Below are 22,071 nucleotides of genomic sequence, written 5' to 3'. Positions count from 1 at the left end.
TGAAACTTTGTTTGCAGGACTTTTATGCAAATTTGTCTTGTTATCTTAAAATATTTTTTTTCCTAAGATGCAACCAATCTGAACACCGTGTCCTTATGCCACACTATACATAGAGATTAATGTTAGCCTAACATGTGCTCAGCCATTGCCATATGATTAGGCAGATCTATTTTAACTGGTCTAGACTCGAGGTAAATGGTTAGAACTGCTGATTGTATGTATAGACGACACTGGTTGTTGAACAACGTAGCTTGACTGCCTAAGACATAGCTTTTAGGAAGAATAACTCATGATAACTGCAATAATGGTAATTAAGAGTGTGGATGTTCTCCAACAAAGTCGTCAGTGTGGATGTTCTCATTTTAATAATGTTGTTTGTTTTGAATAAAATATTGTCAGATATCCTTGTAAATAGCAAAATAAAACAGTGGTTGACTATTATGCTCGTCACTGATATTAAATGAGCGTCAAATCTGTCCTCATTTCACGAAAATACGATCAAAACTCACTTTCTTAGACAAAAGTGTGGTACAGCTCATACCCTCTTTGCCAACTGTTCGCATTTTCGAGCAAAAACCAAGCTATACGTACAACATGGAACACTACCGCAGAATAGTATACTCCAGGCCGGGTACGGTGCTCTTTATCTCGAGTCGAAAGCTGCAGTAATAAAAAAGTTACAAGACTTTTCTTACCTGAATCGACGTAAATTTGTGTGTGGCCAGCTCATTTGCGCTGGGTTTTGATGACGTTGCATTCTTGGTTTCCCCACCGTGATTTATTTAATTTAGTTTTACACTATATTGTCAATACTTTCATATTACATGCAGCTTTTGTAAAGATTAACTCGCCCAAAGTGCGACAAAATCTGGCTAATATATAGGCAACCACTGCAGTATATTTCATTACCATTCAAGTTGGAAAGAATCGTATTTCTCAGCATTGAGTGACCCTCATTAAAAGTACATAATAATGGTGTTTGCATGACTATTAAGGTGTTGTAAGTTAGGTTACTCTGTCTTAGGGTAGAATTTTAAAATATTTTCCCTAAGCCATTAAAGTGCCAATTATTGGCATATTGAGACAAACAATTAAATTGAAGATTTTTGGAAAAAATTACTTAGCTAAATCGTAGATTTCAGAAAAAGGCATCTATTTGGGCATGCATAATTATGATGCCATTATTTGGCAGACAGTTGAAATACAAACGAATCAAATGAAAAAGCAACCCTTGTTTGAAGTGAATTGGCTCAGATATGAAGGCAATATCCAGTAAAACATTCCCGTTTATATACAGAATGAACAAAAATAATAAAGGGAGTTAAAAAAACATGCTGATTTAATACTAACCCTTCTGAACATCATAATAAAGATCAAAGTTTTGAGTTAGATATAATACACTAATACAGACAAAAAAAATTATTTAAAAAATCTTTGTTTTGGGTAACACGCTTAAAAAAATTAAGGTTACTAAGGATGGTCGGAAAAATTTGTGGGGGTGGGGTACGTGGGGGGATTTTTTTTATTATTAAGTGTGACTTAATTGATTTTTAATGATTTGGGCATGTTTAAAGCATAAAAAGAGCAGTTTTGCGACTTTTTGCTAAAAAGTTGAAAAAATATATCCAAGGCCATAAAAACATTTAGGGTCAGGCTTAAAATATAGGGTAGGTCAGGATACCAGAAACAAACATTTTTTTTAATAATAGCCTAATGGAAAATTGTAAATTTTTAAGGGTGGACTGTTGGTATTAAGTGTAAGATTTAGCCAATTTTAATCTACATCAATACAATACACATTTTATTTAATTAAAGCATGTGCATATATTAAAAAATTTTAAAACACTACAGCATGCTAATTAGGCATAAAAAAAATGTTTGTTTCAGGTATCCCAACCTACCCTAAATTTTTGGCCCAACCCTAAATGTTTTTATGGCCTAGCTTGGAGAATAAGTTTTTCAACTTTTTAACAAAAAGTTGAAAAACTGCACTTTTTATGCTTTAAACATGGCCAATGATGTTAGAAATCAACTTACTGATGCTCTAAAGGCATAACCCCCTTATTTGTATTCATTTTTTGACACAAAAATAATTTCTGAAAAGTCTCCCTTTATAAAAAAAAATTGGAAAAACAATTTTTCCAACGTACCTACCCTAATTTTTTTTTAGCATGTTACCGGAAACAAAATTTCTTTTTTAGGCCTTTATACATTGTTACTACATTGTTACTGTTGTAAATGTAGTGGATTCTATTCAAACAAATTTGGTTCTAAAACTTAATCTATAATTAAAATACAAAATATGAGAGAGGATCTAGGAGTTAAAGTAAAAATACTGCTTATGTATTAATTTCAAGTTCTTTAAATGTCAAAAAAATATATAAAAAAAATATTGCAAGGCAGGCTGTTCTGGTGCGAAAAATGACGGTACGATATACAAACAGTGCGAATTTTCGTGACAATTGAGGAACCCGGATGTTGTCAATAGCAACACAACAAGCAAGATGGCGGACACAGAAAGTGTTGATACACACGATACAAGTAATGAGGCTGGGGACGATCCTTTGCAGGATTTAACTGATGAACAGTTGTACCAACTTGTAGAAGATACATTGTAAGATTTGTCCGTATTAAAAATATTCCCGTTAATATGTTACATTTCTTAGTATACTTGCGTGAAATACTGTGCTTAAAAATTATGGTGTAGATAGCTATTATCGTGGGTAAAAGCTAACAATTTTTCCCGCATTATTATTGTTGAAATGACTTGAAATTAGCCTGATAAGCCACACTATTTATTATGCTAATATGCGTGTAGGTATTATTATTAAACAATTTTATGTTATCTAAACAGGGGTGTAAAATTCCACTCGCCCACTCGCATTGGCGAGTGAAAGTCTGAGTAGGACGAGTGGACCTCGCCGTATACTCGACCGATCGGGCGAGTGCTTTTTTACGTCCTTACTTTACCAAAATTCAGAAATTACAACTCCAAAACGTCAATAAGCTTTGAGATGGTTCATTCGCTACCTGGATTTACTGGAATTTACCCGCGAATCGTAAAGATATCAAAACGTCATGCCGGTAATTTTCCATTCCACAAGCACGTGCGACCTATCATCATATCTAATTTACATCGACACGTACACAAAAACCGTGCGTAGTGCATTCATTTTTTAACATTTTCGCTTCAAGTTTTCAACACCTCTTGAGAAATAATACTATTTGAATTCTATAATGATTATAATAAGATATCGACAGAAATGTAGGCAAAATTCTATAAAAACGGTCGAATTTTCATATAATCATTTGTAAAAATTCAAACAGCGCGATCTTAGTTACTTAGTTCTTTCTAAAAGTAAATAAATGATGAATACTCTGGGCATAAAATTCAGACTTTTGACCAGAAAGTACAAAAAACATAATAAAAAATTCTTAAAAAATGAAAAAGCGGCAGCTATTACAATACATCTGGAACAACTGCGTATTAGACCTTCCTGAATACATGGAGTAAAACGATTTTTGGCAAACAGATTTCTGTTAGTGCGGCAGGATAGGTTACGTGACCTCGTGAACGTAAATAGAAATGCGATTTTAAAATAAAGCAATGTGATGTCATTGCGGTTTTTAATAAGTTTTAAATGAATCTTTGTACATGTATTTTTTGACCAACAATTTAGAATTTTTTTTTGTCAAACAATAATGTAAATTCCTTGATGGCAAATAGGTCACATAGGTAGGATATCCACTATAGTAACTATCGTTTGAGACATTTACCTTTTATACGGGATATAGCACATTCGCTTTTGATAATTTAAAGAAGAAACTTTTATTGATTTCTATTTCTCAGCAATTTTAAGAACCGATGCGGTACGATCAGACAGTGATGTGTCACATGGCGCGAAAACATGACGTAATGCCATGACAATCTCGAGCAAAAATACCGCTTTGATCTCCGCTTCAGATGTCAAGATACTGACACACTTCTTTCAGCTCTTTCAGGGGGTGTAAATTGATCATGAAAACAAGGTCAATTACTTAGTTTATCAACTGAATAATTACCGATAATCATTAACGTTTTTTTTCCTCTCTTTCAACACGGGTGGATGGACGATGATTATTTAGACACTTTTCAAAATAAATATTTTTCGGGAAATAATACTATTGTACATAATACTCCTTTCATAAAAGTGACAGTATTAAAAGTGTCAATTATTAGGGCGAGTGGCTGTTCACTAAGGGCGAGTAGATATTACTGGCTACTAGTCCTGCAGGACGAGTGGTGTGAAAAATAATTTTACACCCCTGCTAAACAAAGAAACACTAAAAGATAATGCAAAATGGTCAGGTAGAAATATAACCTCACTTATTTAATGTAACAGGATGATTTATTTTATGATCTGTTATTTTATAGTTGCCACCCCTCTGTGATGGGACAGGAACAGTCATTAGTTATCAAGCTGTCCCAAAACATCCTATTATTTGGACTTGTACGTGCTTTAGGGTATAGCGGATAGCAATTAAACTAATTTTTCCTGCATTCTAATTCAAAGAAACAGAAACTAGTAGTTTAGTTTTTTTCTTCTGTATATCAGACAGAAAACAGCTATACTTTCTAAAACATTCAGCATTTAATAGAAATTCATGTGACTTTTCTCTCCATGCTATTGTTTACATACGTGTCGGTTTAGGTGTACAGGATAGCTTTGGTCAGTGATTCATTTTGCTGTGCGTCCTGCATCAAAGACGCGTATTTTTCATGGGGGACGCGTTAATTTAAAATGTGTGCAGCCGCGGGACGCAAACAAAATTTACCTTATCAACATTCGATTTGTAAAGCATAGGGCTTGAGCTAGGGAGAGACTTGAGCGAAATAGTCGCTTTGTAGCTCCCCACTTCGCTCTAATCTAACAAAGCAAAATTCAAGTCACCCGATTTTTTTTATCCACACTCCACCAGTTTTCCGCTATCAGCCTGTTGACACTTGACTGGAATATATGATGGCATAATTTATGCTCCGCCTACTTCAGATTACCGAGAAGTGCGAAGGTGACACTTGTTTTGTAAACTGACTGTTGATAAATAAAGCAGTAGAGATTTATATTACCGGTACATTAGCTTACACATGCATTTTTGACCTTTAGAAAGTATCTTACCTTGACTGGCTTGAATAATTTCCTTAAATCCACTTATTTTTACTCATATTTTTCAAAACCAAGACTTTAGAAACATAATTTTAATCACTGACACTTTCTGAGATGAAAATAACAACTGAAATTTACCCAAATTTTTGACACTTACATCAAATTTAGAAAATGGTTTAAACATGTTTGACAACTGTTTCTTTTGATGTGAGCCGACACCAGCAGATCAAAGAAGACAGTATTCAAGTGATGTCATAGTGATGTCACTGCTGTTGACATGTATTTAATTCACATACTAAGTCTTGTTATTGAAAGTGACTGACTTTGAGTGCATTAGCACTGGGAGCTTGATTTATTTTCTGCTGATATGGAATTAACATTTTTTTATTAATTGTATTCATATTTAAAGGGTTTTCTTGATTTGGGCAATCATTGAAAGAGTGAAAAAAACTTTAATTTGCAGTTTAATCACATTAGATTGAGTGAGATTCACAAGGTTTACAAAGATAAGAAAACAGAATCACTGACATTTTCAGTGAATTTATTTACTTTAAATTAATAGACTTAAACCACAGGAGTCTGAAATTCTATCAATAAGACCATAGAAGTCTATCTTTACAAAAAATACCCTCTCTATATATAAAATAAACATTTTATATACATAGAGGGTATTTTTTGTAAAGATAGACTTCTATGGTCTTATTGATAGAATTTCAGACTCCTGTGCTTAAACAAAGACAGGAAATAATAAATATGTTACGTTATATTATTATATATTAAGCATATTTAGTTCCTTTTTCAACTTGCATGACTCATTACTCACTGGCTGTGACTCATTGTTTCAAAATATGTGAGTCCCGTGGACTTGTATCTTCAGATTTCAAAATGAATCACTGTTTGGTCATTTTTTTTTCCAATTATTTGTATAAAATCCACATCTAAACAAACTTCCTAAGATTTTTTTTACTATAAATCAGAATAATAATGTATTCTCTTTTCAAAATCATTAAGTTTTTTTAAATTTCTATCAAATACTTTTCATTCATTGATGCTTTTTACATACACACACATTTAGTCAGCAAAGGATAGACTCGATTTTTATTTGATAACATATGAAAAATAAACAACAAGCATCATTTAAAATGACTATAATGTAAATGAAAAAGAGATAACAAAATAGTATGAAGTGATCCACACAAAAAAACAACAAAAATAATATAAATGGAAAATAACAAAATATTATGATGTGAACTACAAGAAGAAATATATATATACACATACATATATTGTGAACTGGAAGTGCCAAATATCATTTCGGGAAAACACATGTCAAAAGGACCTAAGAAACAACATTGTTTATACAGCTCTTAGCTGTACGGTTTCTAGAAATACATGAATGTCAGAATGTCTGTCTGCATGCCAGTAAAAGAATGATATGAAAATTTATACAATAATTCAAGTCTAAATGCAAAATTTATCAACCTATCCCCTATACCCTTAAATCTGCTATTCCCTAAAGCACTGTAGAATAAGTTAGAAGTTTAAGTGCCAAAATTGTAGCATTACAACCTTAATTATAAAAGGTAAAGGTAAATTGAGCCGTGCCATGGGAAAACCAACATAGTGGGTGTGCGACCAGCATGGATCCAGACCAGCCTGCGCATCCGCGCAGTCTGGTCAGGCTCCATGCTGTTCGCTTTTAAAGCCTATTGGAATTGGAGAAACTGTTAGCGAACAGCATGGATCCTGACCAGACTGCGCGGATGCGCAGGCTGGTCTGGATCCATGCTGGTCGCACACCCACTATGTTGGTTTTCCCATGGCACGGCTCAATTTTATTTACTGTTGCCTTGTGAAACAATGAACATTAATTAGCTCTTTTGAACAACTTTATTTTAAGAGTTCCAGTTGCGAATATAGTCCATAGGGAGGGAGGGAATTACTCAAGATGATGATGGTGATGATGAAGAGTTCAAACCAATTAAATGCCTTTCCCATCAATTTTCTGGTTGCCATTTACAACTGGATGGGCAGTTAGATGCAGTCACGTTTAAGTGCCTTGATCAAGAACACACTGTGGAGCACTTGCAAGTTGCATTTTAGTGGTCTCTATAATAAAAGAAGATTAAAAATGCCTTGAAAATTAAAAAAATTAAGGGGTAACTTTATTTTTAGATGAATATGTTAGGAGGAACATCTTTGAGTCACAATTTGGAACTACTAAAACAACTTGCAAGAAAATTACACAGACTTAACTCCTTTTCACACAGAACAGTCAATGTAGAGAATAATCTTCCATAACATATACTTTGAACATGTATTACAGTAGTATTATAAGATTTAATGATCACATATCTTATACAAATGCAGCATTTTTGAATTTGTCTGATAATATCAAAGAATAAACATTTTGTGATGCTTCATTGATTTTCTTAATTACTTTTGTTAAGCTTCCAAGTAATCTGGCTTGTACGGGTACCAGTATTTTAGGAATATTTTTGTGTCAAGGTGTTGCCAATGTATGGTGTTTCAAATTTATTTTTTGACGATATTCTTTAAAGTCTTCACACAAAATGTTCACATTTACATGTATAGAAGAATGTATTCCTTACTTTTAATCTAAATGAGAAAACATTTCAAAGGGGATTACAAAGTTATAGGAAGTTTTAAAAATCATGCCATAATAATTAGAGTAATACTGAAAAATACAAGAAATGATTTCGAAATAAAATGTATCTTTAAAATTGCAAAAGTTGAATAATTGAAATTCTACTTTGTTGAAGCAAATGCAAGATAAGTGTAGGAAATCAGAAAAAGTATTAAAAAGTGTAATGTTGCAGCTGGCGGATGTTTTTTATTAAGAACTAAAGACTACTACCACAGTAGTGGGTTTTCCTTGACAGTAGGTTACCTTACTAAATGCGAAGAATGTGTTTGACTTTAAAATCAAACTACATGTACATAAATACTGGCAACATATTTTGTTATGTAAGAAGTTTACTGATTGTTGTAACACAGACCGGAACAACAACAATTCTTTATCTGCAGAACTTGTAGGGGAGGTAAAAGTCTACAAGAGACAACGGAGTTCCCCAAAAGATCTTTGTAATATCTCTTTCCCCAACTTTACCAGAACGGGTACTATCCACAAAATCTGAAAAAAGAATAATAGTATCATTCATTATCTCATTATTGCATCCTTTTTGTAGCATGAAAACTTAATCTTTACCGTTATATATTTTTGTGTATTTAAATATAGCAGCAAGGATTGGATGTAAATAAATATGACATGTTGTACTTGATATTCTTACCCATTCAGTATTTGAGATAAATAGTGATAAGTTCCCTGGTGCATCAGTCAGAGCCAGTATGATCAACATTTAAGTCAGTAATTTATACTTGGACATTTAAGGTATTGGACCCGTAATAGAGTGTCTCCTTTTTGAAGAGTATTCAATTCCAACCAGAAACCTACTTTGACTGCAATTTTCATGGGGGGCATAGGTTCCAATCCCACTGGGACCAAATTTTTTTCCCCCATGTTTTCCATTTTTTCTAGTAAGTTTTTACTTCTTACAAGACTAATTATGGATGTATTGTACAAAAGTGGAACATTTTTATTTTATAAGCGATTTTTTGCTGTTCAATGTGAATTTACCTCTGAATCAGGAGGGGTAGAGTTAGACATCTTTAAAAATACTGAGTTACGTGCAGTAAAAGTTCTCTATTTTGCCTTCATTCTTTAGATTACATATTATGGAAGAAATGCAGGTAGGTTTTACTATTGCCACATGGTTATTTTTAAATGAAGTGAGCAAAATTCAAAACAGACCCACAGGATTCGACCATAATTTTTCAGTGTTGGAGTTAGAATTCTGTCTTATTAAATCTGTTTACTTGAGGCACCCTAGAAAAAATTTTTTTTACAGTTTTATTTTGTGTTTTATAATTGTTTAACAATAGTTTGATGTTTCTTTTATCAAAATTAATGCTGTAATGAATTCTCTGCAAACATTTAACTTTTAGATAGTGGCCATCACATTGAATTTTTTCTCTTCTTGAGCGTGAGGAAATACCATAAATTATACAAAATTTACAAAAAACGGCACAGTAAAAGTTGTTTAAAATTTTCAACACAGTGTGAAACATGGTCAGCTTTAAGAATATACCAAGCAAATGGCATTGTTTAAACATTACTATTAGGGGTCCAATACCTTAACTGCTAAATTTACTTTTTGCTATATCAATCTAAAGTTCGCACTGAATGAAATGGAACTTTTTTGTTAGCCTTATCTTATTTTTGGTATAAATTTAGTTTAAACAAAGTCAAGGCAGATGTTGATGAATGCTGGCCCTGTTTTATACTGCCAATTCAAACCAACAACTTGTTTTCACATATAACGGTCAAATAGTAGTATGTTATATTTTTCTTTTAAGCTAACTTCAACCAAAGGTTGAGGGTGACCTCTTAGTACACGTGGATGGTATGGCATTCATTGTTGGTTGTCAATAATTATGTAACTACTAGCTGTCTCCCCTGAAACTGCTGATCAGAATTTCACCAACTTGTGTTGTAGTATTCTGGCAAGGTTATCTCTTAAATTTGTTCAAATGGTTCCTTTAACTCCTTTCAGGGGCCTTTAGCGCTAGAAATATAATTCACTTCCTCTCCAGAACTGCTTGCTGGATCTTCACCAGGCTTGGTCAGTAAGCATTGTTGTAAGGTCCTGTCCCAGTATTTTCCCAAATGATCGCACATAGCTCGTTTTAGGGGTCCTCAGAGCTAAAAATAGAAATAACTATAGAAAAAACAACTTTTCATTAATGACTTGACAGATCTTCATGAAAATTAGTCTAGCATCTTACATGTCTTAGTAAGGTCCTTAAATTTGTATAAATGGGGGCACTTGGCCCATTTTAGGGCCTGCTAAAGCTAAAAATAGGAAAAAATTTAAACAACTTCTTCTGATATACCACTTGATGGACCTTCGTCAAACTTGGTCTCTGTAACATTAATATAATTAAGGTTCTTTCTCAGTATTATTCAACTGGAGGCACTTGGCCCTTTTAGGTGCTGCTAAAGCTAAAACCTTTAAACAGTTTTTCATGAGCAGATTGTCTGAACTTCATGGATCTTCAACAAACTTGGTCTGTAGAATCATTGTAAGAATCATTGTCAGGTCCTCTCTCAACTTTCTTCCAGTGGGAGTACTTGGCCCCTTTTATGAGCTGCAAGAGCTAAAGTTAGAAAAAAACCTTTAAATAACTTCAAACTAATTGCATTATGAATGTTCATCATACTTGGTATGTAGCATGATTTTAAGGCTACGTCTCAGATTTGATTTAATTGGGGACACTTGGGCCCTTTTCAGGGCCACTGTAGCTAAAATTAGAATTTCTTTCATTGAAGCACTTGATGTATCTTCATAGCTGTACTAACATGATTTTATAAAGTCTTTTGTCAAACTTAGGCCCCTTGTAGAGGACACTAGACCTAATATTAGAAATGTCTTTAAATGACTTATTTGTTTTGAACTACTCGTCAGAGAATCATTTAACTTGGTGGTAGCATCAAGGTCGTCCCTCATATTTGTTCAAATGAGAACACTCTGCCTGTTTTATTTTTTAATACTAAAACACATTTGTTACCATTCGTACTTAATTGTATTTTAGATTATATGTTCAAGGTCAAATAGTCAGTCAGGTGAGCGACATAGGGCCAAGTTAATTGATATTACCCTCTTGTATGTTTGTCAACCCAAGGATTGAGTTAAACATTGTTTCTACATTTACCCACTAATTATAGTACATATCCTTACAAGTGCTTCCCTTGACACCATTCTTTTTCTGTATTACATAACTATGATATAAGAAAATGAATCCTGTATGTTCATACATTTTTTTTTATTCATAAACATCACAGTTTAAAATATCATAGTGAATATTTTGGAACACTACATAATATTATATGCATTTTACACTGGCTTTTGTGATTCTGATTCCAATTTTGAAGATATAAAATCTGATATATATTTAGTTTCCAGGAAATTTTATTTCAGCAGAATTATTACTCCAGTCTTTCATAAATATAATTGTGTATTTCATACTTGCAGGCGTGCCAATGAAGTGCTTGGGACAGAAACTCAGATGTTTGAGAAGTATCTCAAGCGTGTTGAGCCAAAGGACATGGCTGGCATCGCATCAGGTTCTGGAGCAACCCCTTCACAGTCAAATCAAGACCTGGTTCGCCGGGTCGATAGAAAAAGGTCCAAGTCTCGCAGTAGTAATATTGACAAGTCCCTGCGACTCACTGCAGAACAGAAATGTGACATTGCACAAAGAGAAATCGATGAACTAAGAGAAGAGATTGATAAATTGAAGGAAGAATCAGAAAAAGTTCTTGACTTGTACAAGGTGCATAATTATTTAATCAATTTCTGTTTAATTACTTAACTTACAGTATAACATTTGTTAACAATTACGTCTGAAAAGTTAACAACAGGTACAGACTTTGTTCAGTAAATTAACTTCTACAATTCCTTATAACAACACAGTTTATCCTTCTTAGTAGTGTTTATTCTTAAGAGACTGCACTATATTTTCAAAGTCAGTGTTACTGTGAAATCATTTTTATTTGCATAGGACGAATTTTTCGCGTATTTCGCGCTAGGGCTAATGCGCGAATTTAAGACCGCGCTATTATTACTTTTTGATTTTAGTTTTTCATTTCTAAAATTGAAAGTGCGGGAATTAAAGCCCGCGCGAAACAGTCCTTTTTCATGTTTGCGCAAAATTTCATGCCAGCGATTTAAATGATTTCACAGTGAATTATTAAAAACATTTATATATTTTTTTTAAAAATTGAATATTCTCAGCATGTTAGGATGCTTCAGATTATGTTTAAATGTGAAATGAAATCTTCGCTTTCCTATAATAATATATATAACTCTATTAAACCTATACAGCTCGGTCAGTAACAGCTTAATTATTCACAAAAAACTTTATTATTTTGACAGGCAATAATGGAGGAGGCTGACCTGAGACTGGCAGAAACCAAGAAGGAATCCTATGAGTTTGACAGGGATATCATGAAAGGTTCTGTCAACCAGTCTTCAGGAAAAGTTGTTGCTGAAAAAATAGTCCGATATTTTGATGATAAAATACGTTCAAGGGTAAGCCATTGTCTTAAAGTTGGTTCTTTCCTGTCTTTATGTTACAGTGAAACACTGTTCACTCAGGCATTTATGACTTGAGCACCTTGGACCAAGCGTTGCATTCAGTGTGGTCTCGGTCATTTTCCTTATATTTTGTATTTTTGGGTTGCTCAAAACTCTGGACAACTGGGGCAGTTTGTTCAGCCTCTTGTTACCGCAGTGTTTTACTGTACCATATTTAATATTGTTGAATTTCTAGATGAACGTAAGAATCATTTTGGTTACTTCTACATTTAAGGAACCGGTTATTGCCTACATTTTAATAAGTATCATTCTCCCAATGCTGTTTATAAACTGTCAGAATGTTAAGTGGTTGTTCTTGTTTCAGGACACCTTGATAGAAAAATTACGATTGAAGAACTCCACGCTGAAAGTTCAGAAGAAAAAGTTACATCTTCAGTTAAAACAGGTTTGTTTTCAAATGCTTTTACTTTATTTTCCTGCAATCTAAGATTTTGATATAAATAAATATAAGTTATTTCCCTTATGCCAATTATAATTTAAAGTTTACAGCATAATTGAGAGAACAGGCGGAAAATAATATTTCGAAATAATTATATTCATGAGAAATTTTCATGGATTTTGTTGTTATGTCAATCCATGAAAACTCAACCAAGAAATCAAGTTCCCATATTTGTCTTTTAATGTTAAGCCCACAAATTCTTATCAACATAAAATAGTTGTATATGCCCAAATATTCCCAAGGAGGTAAATGATTCCACACAATTTTACAACATTGCAGAAAGAAGAGATGGGTGAAGTTCTGCATGAAGTTGATTTTAACCAGTTGAGAATTGAGAACCAGCAGTATCTGGAGAAAATTGATGAGAGGAACCAGGACTTGTTGAGGCTGAAACAGATGGCTGGTACCACAATACAAGTCCTGAATTCATATAAGGTAAAAAGTAGGTTAGGAATCAGCAGTATTTGTAGAACCAGGAGCTGGGTTCAAAACCAGAGTTTTGCGACCAGTCTTGGAATACTGCCCTGTCATGGGCCAATTTGTAGTTTAAGCTAAGATTCAACCAGCTAGATACTGAGGATTTGAGCTAGGTTTTCATACACAGTTTTATAACTTCTGGTCCAGATCTTTTACAAGGGTAGGTAGTTTGTTCAGCAGCATTTGAAGACAGATTTTGTTTAGTTATACCAAAACAGTCATGATTATGGTTCTTTAACAACAAAAACATCTATACATAACTATCTTTACATGGTCCAAAATAAAAGTGTATACATCCCATATACTCGGCGGTGTTGAATAATACTTTGAAGTATTTGTTGGACTGTACATCATGAGACTCGTGATATATTCTATTTTCGTCTACAGCAATAATAGCTGCAACTTATAGCCTATAGCTAAAATTAAGAAAAAATAAGTTCCAAATTGTGGTTTATTGTAGAATAACTGTGTTTTGAGTTCTTATGCACAAGAATATATCATGAAGGCCGTAGTCCTAAGTGATATATTGTTTTGATAAGAACAAAAACTCTGGTTATTCTACCATAAATCACACTTGGGAACTTGTTATTTTGATTCTAACACGACATACTAGTATCAACAGTGTTAGAAAAAATGGTAACTACTTTTTATGACTGTGCTATGCACCTGGATCGGATGACCTCATTGCATGCGCATGGGTTATTGCAGAATAACCCAAGATAAATTTTGCTCTACATGTATGTAGGTTATTCGTTGGTCGTGTTAGAATGAAATATGTACCAGCAAAAAAATCAACACAAATCTATTACAGAAAAAATTATCCACATTAACAATGGAGTCAGAGCGACTGAAGTCAGAGATAACGTCGAGAAATGACCTGCTCACAAGGATCGATGCTGAGACTACTGTTGTTGAAGCTGTAAGTAATTCTCAAGTCCTGACACATCTTGCATTGTTTTTAAGTACATAAAACACTTAAAATTCCTGCAAACTTTATTTTGTGAAGTCTGCTCTGATTTGTTTCTTTTGAGCTTGACTTAACGAAATATATGGAGAGCTAAATGAAATGGCTGAGTATTCCCATTCTATCCGGAAATATTTATCCCTACTGGGTCGAGAGTACAAAGCTCATTGATCCAAGAGTATTACTTGTAACATCTTATATTTTTGTGTTATTTGCTGTCTCCGGGTCACAACGCATGATTTCAATGACTTTGATTTGATATCATGCTATTGCAGCACATTTAGTGTGTAGTGTTTAATGCATTGAGACTCTGCATATACACTATGTTGCTTCTTTTTAAAGAGGCATCGGTATATTGGATATGTCTAAGGTTATCCTCATCTTGGGAGACCTTTCCTACACACCTTTCCTAGCCCGCCCACTTAGCTCATTAGGTAGAGCGTTGGTCTAAGATTGCGGGGTTGCGAGTTTGATCCTTGGGCGGGGCATATGTTCTCCGTGACTAGTTGATCAACGACATTGTGTCTGAAATCATTAGTCCTCAACCTCTGATTCATGTTGGGAAGTTGGCAGTTACTTGCGGAGAACAGGTTTGTACTGGTACAGAATCCAGGAACACTGTTTAGGTTAACTGCCCGCCATTACATGACTGAAATACTGTTGAAAAACGGTGTTAAACCCAAAACAAACAAACAAATACTCACCCCTGTATATGCGTCTGTGTCCACACCTTTGTTAAAGATTCACAATTTAACTTTATCCCTATCATTGCTTAATGTATTTGCTTCAAACTTGAAATAGTTATTTCTCTCCTGCATCATATGATACAAGGCTAATAATTCTCGCATCAATATTTTATGAATTGTCATCCCTACTTTTTACATAGAATTTCAGGTTAAAGTACTGTGCACTTTCCCACTATCTCTGTTATTATCAGATGAATTTCATTTAGACTTAAAAAGGTTTTCGACAGGGAATGAAGCAAAATCTCTTCTTTAAAATTCTGGTTTTATTGTAACTTACTTTTTGTTTGCATCTGAGTTTAAGAAGAATTTAAAACATCAACAATACTCATCACTATTCCGATTTTATTTTCCAGGAGCGTTCAAAAGCAGAGAAAAGAAATCGTAACTTACGTCAGCAGCTGGCAGACTATCGTGTACCCGAGGTGATGGAGTATGTATCAGAGAAGGCAGATTTGTATGAAATACAGAAAAAGGTGAAAAGTTGGGAACGAAAAGTAGAAATTGCGGATGTAAGTATGTTTTATAAGTATGTATTATAAGTCTGGTATTATTTTGGACCTTTGTGAGACGCCATTTGGATTTTTTAAGGATTTATTTCTTTCCTAAAACATTGCAGTAAAATGAAAAAACTTTTCTTTTAATGTTTGGTCAAGACAGTGAGAAATAGGGACAAAACAAGTGAACATGGAGAATGTGTTCCAAATATTTTAAAGCAATTGTAATATACTGGTATATAAGCTTGTACTGCTAGCTTTTTAGTTCATTAACTCAGCAGAAGTAAAGAGCTTTTCTCACTGGATTCATGTATAGACAATTTTTTCACATTTAGACATTTAATTGTTTGATTTGAATTGTTTGTGGATAATTGCATGCTTGTGGTTAAAGATTCACCTAAGAAAATCAAGGAAGCAGTGGGCTGGTTTAGGGTTAGATGAATGGGGGAAAATGACATTTTGTCCAGGGAAAGGTAGATGGTATTTTGAGAGGTGGGTGGGTAGAATGAGAGAGGGATTGAACAAAAAAAATACTGCTGGAAACGAAGGTGGGTTTGTTTAATCTATATTTAAAATACAAAACTGAGATCTAACAAGTTGTATAAGTCAGAGTGTTTTTATTAGCTCACCTGAGTCAAAGGCTCATGGTGAGCTTTTGTGACCACTCAGTGTCCATTGTGTGTCGTCCGTCCGTCAACATTTTCTAAAAAAAATCTCCTTGAAAACTACTGGGCAGATTTACACAAAACATCACAAGAATGATGTTTGGATGGCCCCCTTTCAAAATTATACAAAGAATTGAATTCCATGGCAACCAAAAGGAAAAATGTAAAAAAAAATCTTCTTGTCCAAAACCACAGTTCCTAGGGTGTTTTTATTTGGTATGTAGCATCATCTAGTGGTTCTCTACCAAGATTGTTCAAGTTATCCCCCTAGGGTCAAATATGGCCCTGCCCTGGAGGGTCACATGATTTACATAGACATATAGGGAAAGCTTTGAGAATCTTCTTGTCCAAAACCAAAGGTCCTAGGGTTTTGATATGTGGTATGTAGCATCGTCTAGAGGTCCTCTACCAAGACTGATGAAATTATCCTCCTTGGGTCAAGTATGACCCCACCCTGGGGGTCACATGGTTTATATAGACTTCTATACTACGGGAAAAACTTAAAAAATCTTCTAGTCTTAAACCACAGGGCCTAAGGCTTTGATATTTTGTGTGTAGCATCATATAGCGGTCCTCTACCAAGATTGTTCAAATTATCCCTCTAGGGTCAAATATGGCCCCGCCCAGGGGATATAGGAATAAATAGTTAAAATATTATCAGATCATATTTCCTAGACTGTTTAATTATAATTACCTGATGACCCCAAGCCATTGTGGTCACTTGACTGTGACCTTGACCTACTGACCTACTTTCTTTTTTCAGCTCACCTGAGCCAAAGGCTCATGGTGAGCTTTTGTGACTGCTCAATGTCCGTCGTGTGTCTGTCAACAATTCCTAAAAAAAAAAATTCTTGAAAACCACTGGGCAGAATTACATTAAACTTCACAGGAATGATCCTTTAGTGGTCCCCTTTCAAAATTGTTCAAAGAATCGAATTCCAAGCAGCACTCTTGTTGCCACGGCAACCAAAAGGAAAAACTTCAAAAATCTTCTTGTCCAAAACCACAAGGCCTAGGGCTTTGATATTTGGTATGTAGCATCATCTAGGTGGTCTCTACCAAGATTACTCCAGTTATCCCCCTAGGGTCAAATATGGCCCCACCCCGGGGGGCACATGGTTTATATAGATTTATATAGGGAAAAACTTTGAAAATCTTCTGTTCCAAAACCATAAGGCCTAGGACTTTGATATTTAATATGTAGCATCATCTAGTGGGCCTCTACCAAGATTATTCAAATTATCCCGCTAGGGTATAATATGGCCCCGCCCTGGGGATCACATTGTTTCTATAGACTTATATAGGGAAAAACTTTAAAAAATCTTCTTGTCCAAAACAGAAGTTACTAGGGCTTTGATATTTGGTATGTAGCATCATATAGTGGGCCTCTACCAAGATTATTCAGATTATCCCCCTAGGCTTTAATATGGCCCCACCCTGGGGGTCACATTGTTTCTATAGAATTATACTGGGAAAAACTTTGAAAATCTTTTTGTCGAAAACAAAAGGGCCTAGAGCTTTGAGATTTGGTATGTAGCATCATCTAGTGGGCCTCTACCAAGATTGTTCAAATGAACCCCACTAGGATAAAATATAGCCCCGCCAAGGGGGGTCACATGGTTTATATAGACTTGTATAGGAAAAACTTCAAAAATCTTCTTGTCTGAAACCACAAGACCTAGGCTTTTGATATTTGGTATGTAGCATTGCCTTGTGGTTTTCTACCAAGGTTGTTCAAATTATTACCCTGGGGTGAAAAGAGGCCCTGCCACAGGGGTCCCTAGTTTTACATAGACATATATACGAAAAAACTTTAAAAATCTTCTTGTCTAAAATTGCAAGGCATAGGCTTTTGATATTTGGTATGTTGCATTGCCTAGTTGTCCTCTACCAAGATTATTCAAATAAAGACCCCGAGTTGAAAAGAGACCTGCCCTGGGGGTCCAAAGTTTTACATAGGAAAAACTTTAAAAATCTTCTTGTCTTCAAGTTCAAGACCTATGCCTTTGATATTTTGTATGTATCATTGCCTGGTTTATCTCTAACAAGATTGTTTGAATTATGCCCCTGGGGTGAAAACAGGCCCCGCCCCAGGGGTCACTTGATATATGAGTTATATAGGAAAAATACTTCAAAAATTATCAGATCATATTTCCTAGACTGTTTAATTATATTTACCAAATGACCCCAAGTGATAAGGTGTCACCAAACTGTGACCTTGACCTACTGACCTACTTTCTTGTTTTTTAAGATACAGCCTTGAAATTTGGATGATATGTACAGTTTTGCACACCAATCTTAAAACTGACTTTCAGTGACCATGAATATGACCTACTGACCTACTTGCTTGTTTTTGAAGCTTAAGCAAAGAAATTTGTTCAAGCAAGCAATTCAACTCAGGTGAGCAATATAGGGCCATCATGGCCCTCTTGTTTTAGGATACAGCCTTGAAATTTGGATGAAATGTACAGTTTTGCACACCAATCTTAAAACTGACTTTCACTGACCATGAATGTGACCTACCGACCTACTTTCTTATATTTTAGCATCAGTTTGCCATTTTAAACATGTGACTCATATTACTCAGGTGAGCGATTCAAGGTCATCATGACCCTCTTGTTATCACCATTGACTTGGTAAATAGCGTAAGAACTATTACTATTGTTTACATTTTTTTGCAAAATTACGGTCCTTGTACTAAAAAAATTGTTAAGTCTACTTTTCTTGAATACTGTTAAAGAGTTATAGCTTTGAAATTATTTACATGTATTTATTATCATCAAGTGAGTAAGTATGTCAAGAATCATAACTCTGTTTTGCATTTTGTAAGAAATATTACCGTTTGTTGTACTTAGAAGATAGTCATTTATTGGTTAGATATTTGTCCAGGTCAGTTTTTCTTCACTATTGTAGCTATAGAACATTAAGCACTTCTTTATCAACAGTATGTGAGTAAGAAAACCAAGAACAATAACTCTTTCCTTTGCATTTTGCCTTATGTCAAACCCTTAGATAGGAAGTGATCTAAATAAGAACTCACACATACATTTCATTCAGAAATAAAGTTATGGTTGTGTTTTGAAATTTTACTACTTTCTGACTCAGCCACAATACAGTGTTGAAATACTTGTCTGAATACAAAAATTATATTTAGGGATTCAGAAGTATAAATGCCTCGGCTGAATCAGTCAGATTGATTAAATTCCTCAGTATTTGATTTGTAATTTAAGATTCTGTTCAAGAATCAATATTTTACTTTAGTATATGAAATATTTACAGATGGCGCTAAAAACACACAGAAAGACGTGGCAACAGATGAAGATCAGTCATGAAATGGCGAACCAGTTTCACATGATGGAAGCTCATTGATATATTATATATGTTTTTTATCTTATGTACATATATATCATTGTGTCACATTGTTAATTATTTGTTTTGTAAATAATATGTTTTGTTGTTCAAGAAGTACTGTGATCTTTGTGTTATTTTACACTGGCCTTTTGGACTTCCTGTGGTGTGCAAAATATATATATATATCCTGTATTTCTAGAATTGCACAGAATGATTTCAGAGCTGAAATTCATGCCACCAACATGGAACTTATAAGAATTGATAAAGGTGTGCTTGACAAAAAGAAAAGTTTGATAAATACTGTCAAAGCATTTTAAAAGTATGGATAACTATGTGTCTTATTTACTCACAAGTTATTTTTGGAAGTTAAAAGATAATGATCTTTAAGCAGTAAAGTGGAATAAGTTTTTACCAGTGCAATGTTAAAAAAGATCATGAAGTACCATGAAATGTACGTGTCAGGGTCACAGCCAGTGGTCTTGATGTAAAATGTTATACAGGATTTGAACCATAAGTGAACTAACTGGGATATCAAACATATTCCTGCAATGTGACATTTGATATGAATATAACTTTCATGAAAATGCTTTGAAATGTTAAACCTGCAGTTTGAAAAGTTGATAAATGTGCGGAAATAGTGTCCTTGGTTTGACAATGAATTATTTAACTGAGATATGGTGATGTCAGAAATGCACTAGAATTCATTTTAGTTAGAAATTAAGCTAATGCAATTTTAGTGCATTTATCATGTTTGCATTAATTAACGTGAACACATTATTTGCATTCAAGAAAAATAGTCTGTGTTGCCTTATAAGGTGTAACTACAATTAAGTTGATGACTGTTTTTGCAAGTTTCCTGGTGCATGGTTATAAGATATCTGTTGTTGTCACAATTTGATAAATATTTTGTTAATTATGGATAAATGTTACACCTTTAGTTTTTATATTATCTACATACTGCAATCTCTTCAGATTTTGCTACAAAACATTTTGAGCTTCAGTTGAATACTTATAGTAATTACACTTTAGGAAAACACTTGATATCACCTGTACATGTGTAGCAAGTTTTATCCCTAGGGTGGACAAGAGTTGACTGAAGCCTAAAGTTGTCTATCTTCCATCATGTGTAGAAGTTGTCAGCTTATTTTGTAGAACCAATTACAACATTGTACTAATTCCGTTTAGTTAACCGACAATTTAGTAATGGTGTTAAATTGTTTTGAAAAAGGTAAGCTAAAGTAAGCATATTATTTACTTATGTACCGGTAGTTGTTATTTGAATATTTTTATGTCAGCCCTTGGAAGTTTGAGTAAGGAACAACTGCTTTATGTTAGTAAATCTATGTCAGTGATTCATATATTTCTATCATTATATTATGATGTATGTTTGAGAGAATAAATACATTTATTTACATGGAATTCTGGAATTGGAGTGTGTTTTTAGCCAGATTTTATGAAGTTAATGGAGATCTCGAGCTAACCCACTCATACTCAGGTGTCCATGTCAGCACCTTATTAAAGTTTTGATGAATTTCTTTTCATCTGTTATTACATGGTGGATTTGTTTCAGTCTTAAACTAGATATTCCTCATCATTAGCCACATCATAAGACACAATGGCTATTTCTCTGGTACCAATATTTCATGATTTATGCTCCATTTTTAGCTCACCTGTCACAAAGTGACAAGGTGAGCTATTGTGATCGCACAGTGTCCGTCGTCCGTCGTCCGTCCGTCCGTGCGTGCGTGCGTGCGTGCGTCCGTAAACTTTTTGCTTGTGACCACTCTAGAGGTCACATTTTTCATGGGATCTTTATGAAAATTGGTCAGAATGTTCATCTTGATGATATCTAGGTCAAGTTCGAAACTGGGTCACGTGCAGTCAAAAACTAGGTCAGTAGGTCTAAAAATAGAAAAACCTTGTGACCACTCTAGAGGTCACATTTTTCATGGGATCTTTATGAAAATTGGTCAGAATGTTCATCTTGATGATATCTAGGTCAAGTTCGAAACTGGGTTACGTGCGGTCAAAAACTAGGTCAGTAGGTCTAAAAATAGAAAAACCTTGTGACCACTCTAGAGGTCACATTTTTCATGGGATCTTCATGAAAGTTGGTCAGAATGTTCATCTTGATGATATCTAGCTCAAGTTCGAAACTGGGTCACGTGCGGTCAAAAACTAGGTCAGTAGGTCTAAAAATAGAAAAACCTTGTGACCACTCTAGAGGTCACATTTTTCATGGGATCTTTATGAAAGTTGGTCAGAATGTTTATCTTGATGATATCTAGGTCAAGTTTGAAACTGGGTCACGTGCCTTCAAAAACTAGGTCAGTAGGTCTAAAAATAGAAAAACCTTGTGACCTCTCTAGAGGCTATATATTTCAAAAGATCTTCATGAAAATTGGTCAGAACATTCACCTTGATGATATCTAGGCCAAGTTCAAAACTAGGTCATGTGCCGTCAAAAACTAGGTCAGTAGGTCAAATAATAGAAAAACCTTGTGACCTCTCTAAAGGCCATATTTTTCATGGGATCTGTATGAAAGTTGGTCT

General features: G+C 34.3%; 1 protein-coding gene across 2 annotated transcripts; it reads left to right on the top strand.

Annotated features, from left to right (window-relative positions):
• Positions 1–2,472: 2,472 nt before the first annotated feature.
• Positions 2,473–20,937, top strand: LOC123548538 (coiled-coil domain-containing protein 113-like). 2 transcript variants are annotated; one of them, XM_045335874.2, is made up of 9 exons: positions 2,473–2,614; positions 11,258–11,558; positions 12,161–12,316; positions 12,687–12,767; positions 13,101–13,256; positions 14,110–14,217; positions 15,362–15,517; positions 15,894–16,050; positions 19,447–20,937. In XM_045335874.2, the coding sequence occupies exons 1-9, from the start codon at positions 2,505–2,507 to the stop codon at positions 19,497–19,499; spliced, it is 1,278 nt and encodes a 425-aa protein (XP_045191809.1). In that variant the 5' UTR covers positions 2,473–2,504; the 3' UTR covers positions 19,500–20,937. The 2 variants fall into 2 exon arrangements, with proteins under 2 accessions (XP_045191809.1, XP_045191810.1); XM_045335875.2 differs by lacking the exon at positions 15,894–16,050.
• The last annotated feature ends 1,134 nt before the right edge of the window (positions 20,938–22,071 follow it).

The sequence above is a fragment of the Mercenaria mercenaria genome, chromosome 6 (assembly GCF_021730395.1).
Source record: "Mercenaria mercenaria strain notata chromosome 6, MADL_Memer_1, whole genome shotgun sequence".
NCBI lineage: Eukaryota > Metazoa > Mollusca > Bivalvia > Venerida > Veneridae > Mercenaria > Mercenaria mercenaria.
The sequence above is the reverse complement of the archived record's forward strand: the minus strand, read 5'-3'. Positions and strand labels throughout refer to the sequence as shown.